The 12,291-nt window shown below is 36.0% G+C and overlaps 1 protein-coding gene across 13 annotated transcripts in view; it reads right to left on the bottom strand.

Moving 5' to 3' along the window:
- ESCO1 (establishment of sister chromatid cohesion N-acetyltransferase 1) overlaps positions 1–12,291 on the bottom strand; it is a 43,451-nt gene that overhangs the window by 28,954 nt on the left and 2,206 nt on the right. For 10 of the 13 annotated variants that reach the window (XR_014074879.1, XR_014074874.1, XR_014074876.1 and 7 more), the window contains exons 2-4: positions 6,293–6,394; positions 4,540–4,642; positions 1,994–4,101 (exon numbers count right to left, since the gene is read on the bottom strand). Coding sequence is in view for 5 of the 13 variants with exons in the window: in XM_081562758.1 (XP_081418884.1) it covers positions 1,994–3,538 (1,545 nt within the window). In the remaining 8 variants the exon portion in view is untranslated. Of the gene's footprint in view, positions 1–1,993; positions 4,102–4,539; positions 4,643–6,292; positions 6,395–10,848; positions 10,956–12,291 lie in introns of all 13 variants that reach the window. The other 3 variants (XR_014074880.1, XR_014074875.1, XM_081562759.1) reach the window with 1 other exon arrangement.

Here is a 12,291-nt window from a genome sequence, read left to right as displayed (position 1 = left end):
ATGAACATTTTTGTCATTAAAAGGCAGAAAAATTAAAAACAATATGAATAATGACATGTTAGTAATCAATCTCCACTAGGAAGCCAGAATTACTAGTTTAAAAAAAAAAATCAGAAAATAATTAAGCTTTAAAATTCATAAAATCCAAATACTTTAAATTCAGCCCGAAGAATTCAGAAGGCTTATCAGACAGATGCTTAGCCTTACCAACCATCATCATTTTTCTGTACTTTTGAGACTGACACCATGTTATAAAAAGAAGAAAAATTACAGACAGCCACAGATAAAGTTTTCAAATGGTGTAAGGTTTGCTTTATACACCCTTCTACTTCCCCAAGTATAAATCCAGCTAGATTCTGAAGCCAGTCCATCTCAGTTTAAAGCCTGGCTCCATCACTTACATGTTACACAGATCTCTAAGCTTCACTTAAATCTCTAAGCCTCACTCTCCTCACCTATAATACGTGGATAGTAATAGAACTCATGCTGTAGAATGTGGTGACAATTATAGGAAACTCCCCTTTGCCTAATAAAGAAGCAGTGTTCATTAAACAAAAGCTATTATGATGGCTTCACTAAACATCTTAGTATTTATGGGAAGAAGAGCAATCTCTAAGTGACTGTAAGTTCATTATATTGTCCTGCTTTTTTAGCAGGACACAGACCATCTTCTGTAGCCTTATTAGCATGGTGTCTCAAATGCAGCAGGCACTCAATATGTCTTGAAATGATATGTTTACCACATCTCCTGACCACTCTTGTGATAGTAATCACATTGTTGGTATCAATGAAAAAGTTGGAAACAACGTAAAAGGGCTTTCACAGAGGAAACCATAAATAAAGTGTGGTATGTTTTTTTACAACTATTAAAATACCTATGTGTCAATGAGAATAAACAATGATATATTTTGGGGGCTCCTGACACAAACCCTGACTCCTTACTCACTCAAATTTGCATCTAGACCTAAATGCCTCGAAAGAGAACTTTAAATCACTTGTGAAACTTTAAAGTGATTTTTTTCCCTCTATTCATGATTTTTTTTCTCAAATGATCTTCTCATATTCAGAGTATGTCACTGTAGAAAGAATTAAGGACTGAGAATCAGGACACCTGAATTCAAATCTATTTGTGTCACCAAACAAGTGGCCTAACCCACATTCTTCTACTGCTCTCAGCTTTCTCATTATAAAATTAAATAACTGAAACAAAATTGGTGGTGGAGTTTTAAAAATCAATATTATAGAGTGCTAAAGTTCTGCCTACTGATTTTATATATTGATATTTTAACTACATCTTAATTTGGAAAGAAATGGTTCAACTGCTTTTATAAAGTTTCAAAACTACTTCTTAGGTAATCAAGTTTCTTCCAGCTATTTAGATTGTTTTTCAATTTACTTTCCCATTCACAAAATTTTTGCTCACTACAATTTTATTCTTAGCCTGAGGACTGAATTATTTACATCCTTCAGGCATTTTATTTGCCAACTGTTCAAAATGGCTGCACAAGTCAAAGCAAAACGCATCTCTGCTAGAAATATTGAAGTTTTATCAGGTGGTGAAAAGTTGACTTGTGCCAGATGAAGTTATTTTAACAACCTGATCAGAACTGAGCCCAATTTCAAGTTCCACATTTAAGCCACTCACTATGAAACAGTTTCTTCGGTTATAATTAACAGAAAAAGAAAACAAACCAGTGTGTTAAATGAAAATGAAAAGCTAGAATTTGACAGGCTTGTGCTTCGTATAAAATAAAAATGAAGGGTGAAAATAAGGAAACAATGACAAGCATTCATGTAAATATGAGCCATCTAAAGGAGTCAGTAAGTTCTATCACTCACTACAAGACTGGGTTAATGAAACTCTCGCTAATTCCTTACCAAATGACTCTTCCCTCTTTTACAACTTAATTCTTAAGCTAAAGTATGTTATAAACACTTAATTCTTATCAGAAAATACTCAGACTCCTCCAGGTACATAATGAAAATAGATTACCTTATCCGGTGTTGATTCAAAAGAATCTTTCTTCTGCTTATCCAATGGTTGGTCAGGAGGTGGTTTTATCTGATTACCCAAATGACAATTTTCAGGAGCCTTTTGGGGGGGTTTATTCATTTCAACTGCAGTATCATTATGTTTAATGTCTTCAGAATTAACTTCTTTCATTTCTTCCTGCTGGCAAGCTTTATTTTTATTACCATATGGTTTTGACCCTAAAAATGTACTTTGAGTCACTTGCTGATGTGTTTCTAACGCAGGCAGTGAAAAACTGGTTCGTAATAAGCCCAATTTAGGGGAAAACTGACAGTCTAATTTATTTTGCTGCACAGAGTTAAATTTTGAGAGTTTAATTTTAGTCCAGTTGGAGTTCTTTTTAGTTGAGTTGTTTATTCCATTTAGTATACATTTCACAGGCTTTGTTTTTCTACTGGGGAAGAAACGATTACACTGAACATCCTGATTTGTTTCCTTCTGATGAAGTATTTGTCTTTCAGTCTCTGTCTCCTCCAATTTTATTTCTGTAGGCTTCTCCTCCTTTACATTTTCCATTTGTGAAGATTCCTTTTTTACCTCTACAGTATCTGACTCAATTTCACCAGCAATTTCTTCACAGAGCTGGAGAATGCTCCCGCGTTTGCTTGTTCCTGCTTGCTCCAGCCCATTGTCTACAGTTGGTTCAGGCACTGATGGCTGTGGACTTTTTTGGGATTTTGCACTAGTATTCACTTGTGTGTGAACTGACTTCTTCATCTCGTTCTTTTTAGAGACCACCGAAGTAGCCACTTTGGATCTTTTTGTCTCAGAAGAAGTTACAGGCACAGATTTTGTTTCTTCTTTTCTGGTATTCTGCAGACACTTTTCAGATCCTTTTATGCACTGAGAACTAGAAGTATAAGCCGTCTGATGCTCCACTTTGCGCTTTTTTCCTTTGGGGGAATTGATGGCTTCATTAGTTACAGAATTTTCTTCCTCTTTAGAATCAGACTTTATTTCCAATACTTTTCTTTTCACATGTTTCTGATTTGCTTTAGCTTTATTAGATTTACTCTGAGTATTGCTACAGTGCTCTTTTTTTGTTGGTGGCAAACTCTGTTTAACTGCTTGAGCCTGACCCTGAATTTCTCTACTACGCAGAGACCTCGTTGAAACCTCTGTTAACTGTTGTAGTCTTTGTGATCTCCGGTTCAGCTGTTCATTTGATTTAGGGGTTTTGTGCACTGATTTTTTCTGAGATATTTTCTTCTGTTTCGTAGATTCTTGTTGTGAATGTCCCTTTACAGTCACCATATTTTTATTAATAGATTTACTAGCTTTTTTATCACTGGATGCTGACCTTGTGCTCATGCATGTTCCTAATTCAGGCTGATTTACTTTCCTTTCATTGGAAGATTTAACCAGTGATGTTATAGCTTCCTTTGGATCTGATTTTTTTGCTAGATTCTTTTGAGAACCTTGAACTTGTGTTTCTAAATTCTTATCTTCATTCTTTTTAATAACACTGGAGGAATTTTCTTTTGATTTCTCCTGAATGGACATCATTCCTGAGTAAGGTCCTCCTTTTCTGAGTATTTTTGAAATTTTTGTGTCCTAGTAAATAGTAAATGCTGAATGTCTAGTAGTATTACTGAGCAGGTCTGAAAAAATCAACTGATACTGATACACATTTTCAACAAAAGTACTAGTCTGCTAAGATTTCTGTCATCCTTATGGCATGAAGGCTGAATGATATTTGCTTTACTTTGGACAAGGCAATAGATACTTGAGGAAAATTTAAATCTAAGCTGATATTTTCAGAACTTTTTTGACAAAAAATTTAATTCAAGTTTGATCTGTTTTGTTAATGCTTCAATTAAATTTGTTTTCAGGCCTAGCCCTATGACTGGAGAAGTTATTTATCACTGACCGTCTGTTTTGACAAAGTTTTTGAAATTTTTTTTCTTCTGAAGTCTACAGTTATTGGGCTTTGATTCATTAGAAACATGTCTTACAGCTAACACGTTTCTTTCCTTCTTTGCTTTGTCTGCTGATTTAAAGTTCTTATTTAACCACTTCCGTTTAATAAAATACTCTATTAATGTAGATTTCCTTTTGTGCTGCCATTTCTGGAAAAATAAAAAAATAAACATTAAATTTTGCACAATCCAAGAAATTTGGCAATACTAACAGTACAAAGAAATAACTACAACTTACAAAAAAATGTTACTTCTCTCTTTCAATTACTTACTGTGTATACTTAGAATACACTTTAAAACTGTATAAGCAATTGTTTTTGATTACACATCTGTAAGCTGCTGTGGGTTAAGTGATTTATGTTAAGGTGACTTGGGTTAGGCTTTGCTGTGGGTGTGGGTGGGCACAGTGCCTCATTAGGGGTTTGGCTCCATTTTACTGTTTGTGTTCCTTCTGCGGCCAAGCTGAAGGGGCAGCATACTTAAGGCTAACAGAAAAAAAGTACCCTAAGTATAGTCTTAGAAGTCGAAAACCTGTCTTAAATAAACAGAGAATAGCTGGCAATCAATCTACTCCTTGAGGTTACTTACATTTCCTTCCCCACAAGAAACATTTGATCTTTCAGCCACCATAACTCATAAGAATTTGACAAAATCATTCCTTATAATTTCCTTTTAACACATTATACAGCACCTAAAAGTAAAATATTCAAAAATGTTTATCAAGTACAAAGATGTAATTATTTATATCTCATCTATTAATTGATATATTAATCTATACTCCATAATTTTACCCTGTCCTAACACTGGTTTTCAGAGCTCCATTTACACATAACACTTAAGTATAGTATTTCTAATCTGAAGTCAACTATGGCACATGCAAACAATGAAGTAAGCTTTTCTATTTCAATTTTACATTTTAGAAAAACTTTGTAATACAAAAAAAAATCATAATACAGACATACAGTGGTTAAGCTAGTAAAGCAAAATCCTACTCTGAGGAAAAATAGTGCACATAAATAATTATATTCATAGAAAAATAGTGACATACAGTTAAAAAGACAGATTTAAATACACAACATTTATGTCTACTCTCATGTAATACTTACTTGAAAAAAAAAAAAAAAAGCAATAGATTAAAATGAAGCAAGACAAAACCATAAACCCAAAGGATAAAGAACAAAAGTGTAGATGATAAAAATTAAAAGTACAGAAGCTACAAAAAAGGACAAATAACCTCCAAACTCAAAGAAACCTGATCCTAAACTGGAAATTGAGGGAAGCCAAGTGAGAAGTAACTCTACTTAAACCAGAGAATCCCTCAAGAAGCAGAAATGGGCATTACCACGAGATGGAGAGAAAATGGGACTCACAAAAGGGGAAAGATCCCCACACAGCCATCCCAATTATTACCCCGGTGAATGGGGAAACAAAAATATGATGTTTCAGTACAACAGAACACTCAGCAATCAAAAGGAACAAAGTGCTTGGAACCACATGAATAAACTTCACAATCATGATGTTGAATGAAAAGCACTAGACACAAAGAGTACATAAAGTATTTTATTTTTATGAAATTCTAGAAAAGGCAAACTTATCTACAGTAACAGAAAATAGATGAGTCACTGCCTGGGGTAGGAGTAGAGGAAGAGATAGACTTTTGGAGGTAATGGAAATGATCTCTACTGTGATTGTGATGGTAGTTCCAAAAATGTGGAAATCTATCAAAATCCACCAAACTGTACACTTTAAAAGGCTGCCGTTTACTATACATACATTATGCTTTAATAAATCTGCCCAAAAAATAGAACTGTAAGCAACTGATATGGAGCTACAACCGAGAAACACTGTTAAACCAAATACAGCAAGGTGCACAAGGAGGACTTCCCCTTGTCATAAAAAGAAAAAAGGAAGACAGTGGGAGGAAGGAAAGGTATAGAAACGTATGCTTGCCTGTGCACACAACAGGTTGGAAGGATGCCCAAGAAACTAGTAACAGTGAAGGGTTCTGAGAAAGAGAACTATGGGACCAAGTGCAAGAAGTGTGAAAAAAAAAAAGCCTACTTCTCACTATATACTCCATTTTATTATGTGAACAGATAATCTTGTCCAAAAAAGTTACATTTCTTTGAATATATTTAAGTGTATTTGGCATGCTGCTAAGTCACCTCAGTCATGTCCAACTCTGTGCGACCCCATAGAAGGCAGCCCACCAGGCTCCGCCATCCCTGGGATTCTCCAGGCAAGAACACTGGAGTGGGTTGCCATTTCCTTCTCCAATGTATTTGGCATACTGATCAATTATCTTTGAAGGCACTAAATTATAACAATATAAGCTACTTACCTTACTGAAATGAAAATTACATATAATTTTTTTCTTCAAGTTGATAGATGATGCTTCTAATGAATGATGCTTCTAATAACTTCCATGTGTTTGGCTGTTAATCTTAAAAAAAAAAAGAGAACTCTATATAGCTAAAGTAAAACAATTATTAAAAAACATGAGAATACAAAAATAGTATCATCTATTAACTGTCTATTAACTATTAGAACAACTTGGACTAAGCTAGACTAACAATGGCTTAGTGACAATTTTTCACTTGATGTACAAAAATCTTGCAATTCAATATGGTCACATCTTGTTTTCTTATACCATATAATAAATTTGGTTTTTTCTCTGAAAATAATCACTACCTTCTACTCCAAACCCAACCTCCATGGAAGGAGTGCGTTATTTTCTTTCCCATCAGAGGCTCAGCTTGACCATATGTCTTATTTTGGCCTCATGGTGGACAGAGCATACTTCCCTGCCCCTACAGCTTTGCCATCTGATGACTTGGCCAATGGGATGTTAGCAGAAAAGATACAGAGAGATCTAAAATGTTTTTGTGCAACTGGTCTTGCCCTCTTGCTACCATTACCAGAAGAGTTTCAGCAGGTAGATGCTGCCTCTTCAGCTTAGGCCCCAGAAGAAACACAAAGAGTAAACCAGAGCCAAACCCCTAATGAGGCACCAAGCCCACCCACACCCACAGCAAAGCCTAACTCAAGTCACTTTAACATAATCACCTAACCCACAGCAGCTTACAGATGTGTGATCAAAAACAACTGCTTACACAGTTTTAAACCACTGAGTTGTAGGGCAGTTTCTCATACAGCAATAACTGACTAATACATATTATAGTTAAATTTTCTGGGAAGCCCCAGATTTAACCAAGATTAAGCCTCAGAGGTTTATCTTCCCAGGTGGCACAGTGCTAAAGAATCTGCCCAGCAACGCAAGAAACGCAGAGAGACACAGGTTTGATCCTTGGGTCAGGATGCCCTGGAGTAGGAAATGGCAAACCACTCCAGTATTCTTGCCTGAAAAATTCCATGGACAGAGGAGCCTGGCAGGCTACAGTCCATGGGGTGGCAAAGAGTCGGACATGACTAAGCAACTGTGAACGCACACACACAGACACAAACCTCTGAGGTACAATAACCTGAAAAAACTCATTTAATTTCCTTTATTACTTAAGCACCAAAAATTTTAATTTTAAAAATTATGAATTACTTTACATCTTTTCCTCCCAATTTCTAAATATTTTAACATCTGGCAGTTGGGCCCTAAGAGAACAAAGAGGTTAACTGATACACAAATCTACAGTATTTGTCACTCACCTGTTCAGGTATGCTAAGGATTAGTTCACTTTAGTTTGCCCTATAGGTTAAATCATTATTAACCTAGCATTATATACCTTAATAACATCCCTTTCTATTAAATAAAATCTTGTAAAAATGGGACTGACAAGATCCCTCCACAAGCCAAAGCTAGTTTAGTAATAGAATTCTAATAAAATCAATATTGGAGCCAAAAAACAATAATCAAACTTAACATAAAACGATCACTTCAGAAAATCCACAACACTTATATAGAAAGATAATTTACAAGACACATGTTAGCAAGTACCTGAGAATTTAGGAGTACATCCAATTTCTGAATTGTACGTTATAATAAAACATATTCAAATTTTGATCATTAAAACATTTAGATTACATCACCCAATATATTTTAAGTTTAAAGTGATATTTTAAAAATCATTTTACAATTGGGAATTCTCTGCCAGTCCAGTGGTTAGGACTCCAAGCTCTCACGGCCAAGGGCCCAGGTTCAATCCCTGGTCAGGGAACTAAGATCCCACAAGCAGTGTGATCAGGAATAAAAAACAAAATTTAATTGAGATACAATTTGAGATGGACTATAAAATTCACCTAATTATACAATTTAGTGGATTTTAGTATGTTCAGAGTTGTACAATAATTGTCACTAAGTCCAGAATCTTTTCACCACTCCAAGCCCATCTGCAGTCATTCCCTATCCCCAACCCCATTCCAGTCCCTGATAGTTACAAATCCACTTTCCGTGGATATGGATTTCACTATTCTGGCTGTTTTATATAAATGAAATCATCAATACACGTGGCCTTTTGTGGACAGCTTCTTTCACTTAACATTAACGTTTTCAGAGCTCAAGTAGAGTTGTTTAGTTGCTAAGCAGTGTCTGACTCTTTTATGACCCTATGGACAGCAGCCCATCAGGCTCCTCTGTCCATGGGATTTCCCAGGCAAGAACACTGGAGTGGGTTGTCATTTCCTTCTCCATTCAGTAGGGATGCAGCATGTACCTGTAATATCTTGTTCTTTACGGCCAGATACTATTTCATTGTATAAATATATTACATTTTATTTACCTGCTGCTGCTGCTAAATCGCTTCAGTTGTGTCTGACTCGGTGCGATCCCATAGACGGCAGCCCACCAGGCTCCGCCGTCCCTAGGATTTTCCAGGCAAGAATACTGGAGTGGGTTGCCATTTCCTTCTCCAGTGCATGAAAGGGAAAAGTGAAAGTGAAGTCGCTTAGTCATGTCCGACTCTTAGCGACCCCATGGACTGTAGCCTACCAGGTTCCTCCGTCCTTTATTTATCTACTTACCCCTAAATTGTTCGATGGGATGTTTCTACCTTCTGGCTATCATGAGCAATGCTGTGAATAATCCTGAATGAGTTATCATGTGAACATGTTTTCAAGCTTCTTGGGTATATACCTAAGAATATAACTGCTGGGTGATATGGAAACTCTATGTTTAAGACTGGTGGCTTGTCAGGTTCATAACCTCTCCTGAAAATTCACCATGTCCGCAGATAACTGCTTTAAAAAACACAAGTGGGGGCCTTTAGGGAGTTCATAAATAGCTATATTCTGAACCTCCTGTCCCTGTGCTCCCCAGCAGACTCCTGACCCCAAGGCAGCCAATACAGTCACTATGATGCAAGGTTTCCAATCTTGCCACTACTAATATTTTGGAGCAAATAAAAATCTTTGACAGGGAGCATGGGGGTGTGGGCATGGAGGATGTTTTAACAGCAGCATCCCTGGTCTATACCTACTGGATACCAGTGGCACTTTGCCCTCAGTTCTTATAATCAAATATATTCATATTCTCAGACAATACTGAATGTCCCCTGGAAGGCAAAATCGCCCCTGGATAAACAGTCGGCTTACCTTGTAAGTAAGCCAAATGCCAGAGCTGCACCTTTTCTCAGCAACCTTCTGCGTCCTGAACTAACTTCTAATTTCTGTAAGGCCTAGTGTTGGTGACTCCTGTTTTCTTCTTCCACAAAATCTGGCTCTACAAATACAGTCTTCTCTTCCTTATTTCTCTGTGTATCCTGCCAATCCATTCATTATCCCCTATTTAGGGTAATCCAAGCGTTTCTCATGTTCTACAATGCCCAATAATACTTAGAAGTTAAAAAACCATGATAAGGAACATAAAATTAAATGAATTACCACTAGCCAAAAACATATAAAATGTTACAACCGAAGCATCAATAAACCATTAACAGAGAATGCAACAGAAACATAGAGTAATACAAGGTTCTGTCCCTAACAAATTTTTCCAAATATTCAAAGACAAAAATCTCTTTATTACACTAGATTCATAATAGACATTCAGTAAAACAACGTTATTCTCAACATCATTAGTTAAAACTCTTAAGACAAACATGGACAATTTAATTTTTTAAATTCTCTTCCTCTACCAGTCTCTTACAAATTAGCATTCCCCAAGGTTTGATCTCTTACCACAAAAGACACACGTTAACTAATTTCATTTCTACTCATACTTTCGATTACTATCTGTAGACCACTAACGTACAAATGAATATGCCCAACACAATTTCCATCCAGAGGAGCCTGGTACAGGCTGCAGTCCATGGGGTCATGAAGAGTTGGACATGACTGAGCCACTTCACTTTCACCTTTCACTTTCATGCACTGGAGAAGGAAATGGCAACCCACTCCAGTGTTCTTGCCTGGAGAATCCCAGGGACCGGGGAGCCTGGTGGGCAACCGTCTATGGGGTCGCACAGAGTCGGACACGACTGAAGCGACTTAGCAGCAGCAGCAGCACTGCTACTCAGATACCCAACAACATACTGGACATATACATCCTGATGTCTTAAAGGTACCTTAAATTCAGCTGTCAGTCAAGTCATTCCACTATCGCCATTCTCCACAATTTATTATACTACCATCTACCCACACCAAGAAAATAAAGTCAAAATATAAAAAAATTAATATGACAGCAACAATGACAACAGTAACATTTCATTTCCTAATACCAAGTCCTTACAACAGTTCCTAGAACCGTAAGCAGTTATTAAGTATTAGTTATAATAATTAACTGTAATAATTAATATACTGATGTAACATTTTTTATGAAAAGAAAGCATGAAAAAGAAAATGTTTATCTTAATTATGCCTCATTTCACTTAACTACTTATCAACTCTTTCCATATTACCGTTATCACTTTCAGCTTCAGTAATTACATCAATTCTAGCTATTAAATTATTTACCTTAAAGCAGCAGTTCTCAAAGTGTGGTACAGGGATACTGAAGATTCCAGAGACCCTTTCAAGGGCTCTGAGATTGAAATCATATACCAGTAAAAGATCAATTCAAACTGCAAACAGACCAATGAAATTAATACAACATTGTATGAAAAGTATATAGGTATAGTTTCAGACTCCACACCACAACTAACTGTTAAGAGATTACCACTTGTTGAGTTTTGTTGTCAAGTCAAAGAAGAGTATCACAATTAATTCAAAATGTTATTCAATTACTCCTCCCAACACATTCCTGTGCAGCTGGATGTATGCTTCAACCAGAACATAAAGACCGAATGCAGAAGCCGATAGGAGAATCCAGCTGTCTTCTATTAGGTCAAACAATAAGGAGATTTACAAAAATGTAAAACAGTTGCCATTCTTTCCCTAATTTTTGGTGGTGGTGGTGGGGAATACTAGTTTTGCATTTAAAAAGTTATTTATAGGAGGGAGTTTGGGAGAGAATGATACATGTATATGTATGGCTGAGTCCTTTAGCTGTTCACCTGGCTATACCCCAAAACAAAATAAGATTAAAATTTGAAAAAAAACACGAGAGACTATGCTTAAGGTTCTCATATACAATATGTATGGGAGAATAAAATAATTTCTAAAAAGTTATTTATATTAACCTGTAATTATTTATTAGTTATTTTTCAACGATTTAATAAATATATTTAAATTAATTTCAAATACAGTAACTGCCAATAGATATAACAGACATAAAACAAAAGCTATCTGGAGTCATATATAATTTTAAGAATGCAAAGGGATCCTGACCAAAAAGCTTGAGACACTATATTAAAGCAACACTTAAGAGAATTCCTTGGCAGTCCAGGAGTTAGGATTCCACCTTTTCAAAGCCAGGACCAGGGTTCAATCCCTGGTCAGGCAATGAAGATCCTGCGAGCTATGAGGTGTGGCCGATAAAATAAAAATTTAAAAAGTAACATCTTAAACCCCATTTTAATTTATATACTGAGCTTTATCTCTTGTGAATTTCACATACACAGCCATAAATCTTTAAAGTAAGCTGAAGAGAGCAGATGACATAAATCTTGATTTCTTCAGGTGTACTATAGTGCAGCTAAGCATAAAATGTAGCTCTCTCAAAAAAAAGACGGGGTGGTCAACAGAATGATGTTATTTGTCAAAAGTAACCACAGCAGTTGATATACAGAACTTAGGCAGAAAGCGAGCCAAAGAACTTTTATTGTGCCATGAAAAAAGGATGCACAGAAAATCATTAAAGTCTGGGCTTGGAGAGAGGGGTGTAAAAGAGTCCTTAAGCAAATTACGTATGGTTAAAATCTCACTGGAGTTAGTTTCTAACTACTGTCTCAACTTCTGATCACCTTCAGTTGAGGTTATTCAAATTACTCAAAGTGTAATATAAATCAGGTAACAAAA

This window comes from Giraffa tippelskirchi, chromosome 14 (assembly GCF_054371585.1).
Source record: "Giraffa tippelskirchi isolate mGirTip1 chromosome 14, T2T-mGirTip1v1.2.pri, whole genome shotgun sequence".
NCBI classification, from domain to species: domain Eukaryota; kingdom Metazoa; phylum Chordata; class Mammalia; order Artiodactyla; family Giraffidae; genus Giraffa; species Giraffa tippelskirchi.
This window is presented reverse-complemented; position numbering and strand designations above follow the sequence as displayed.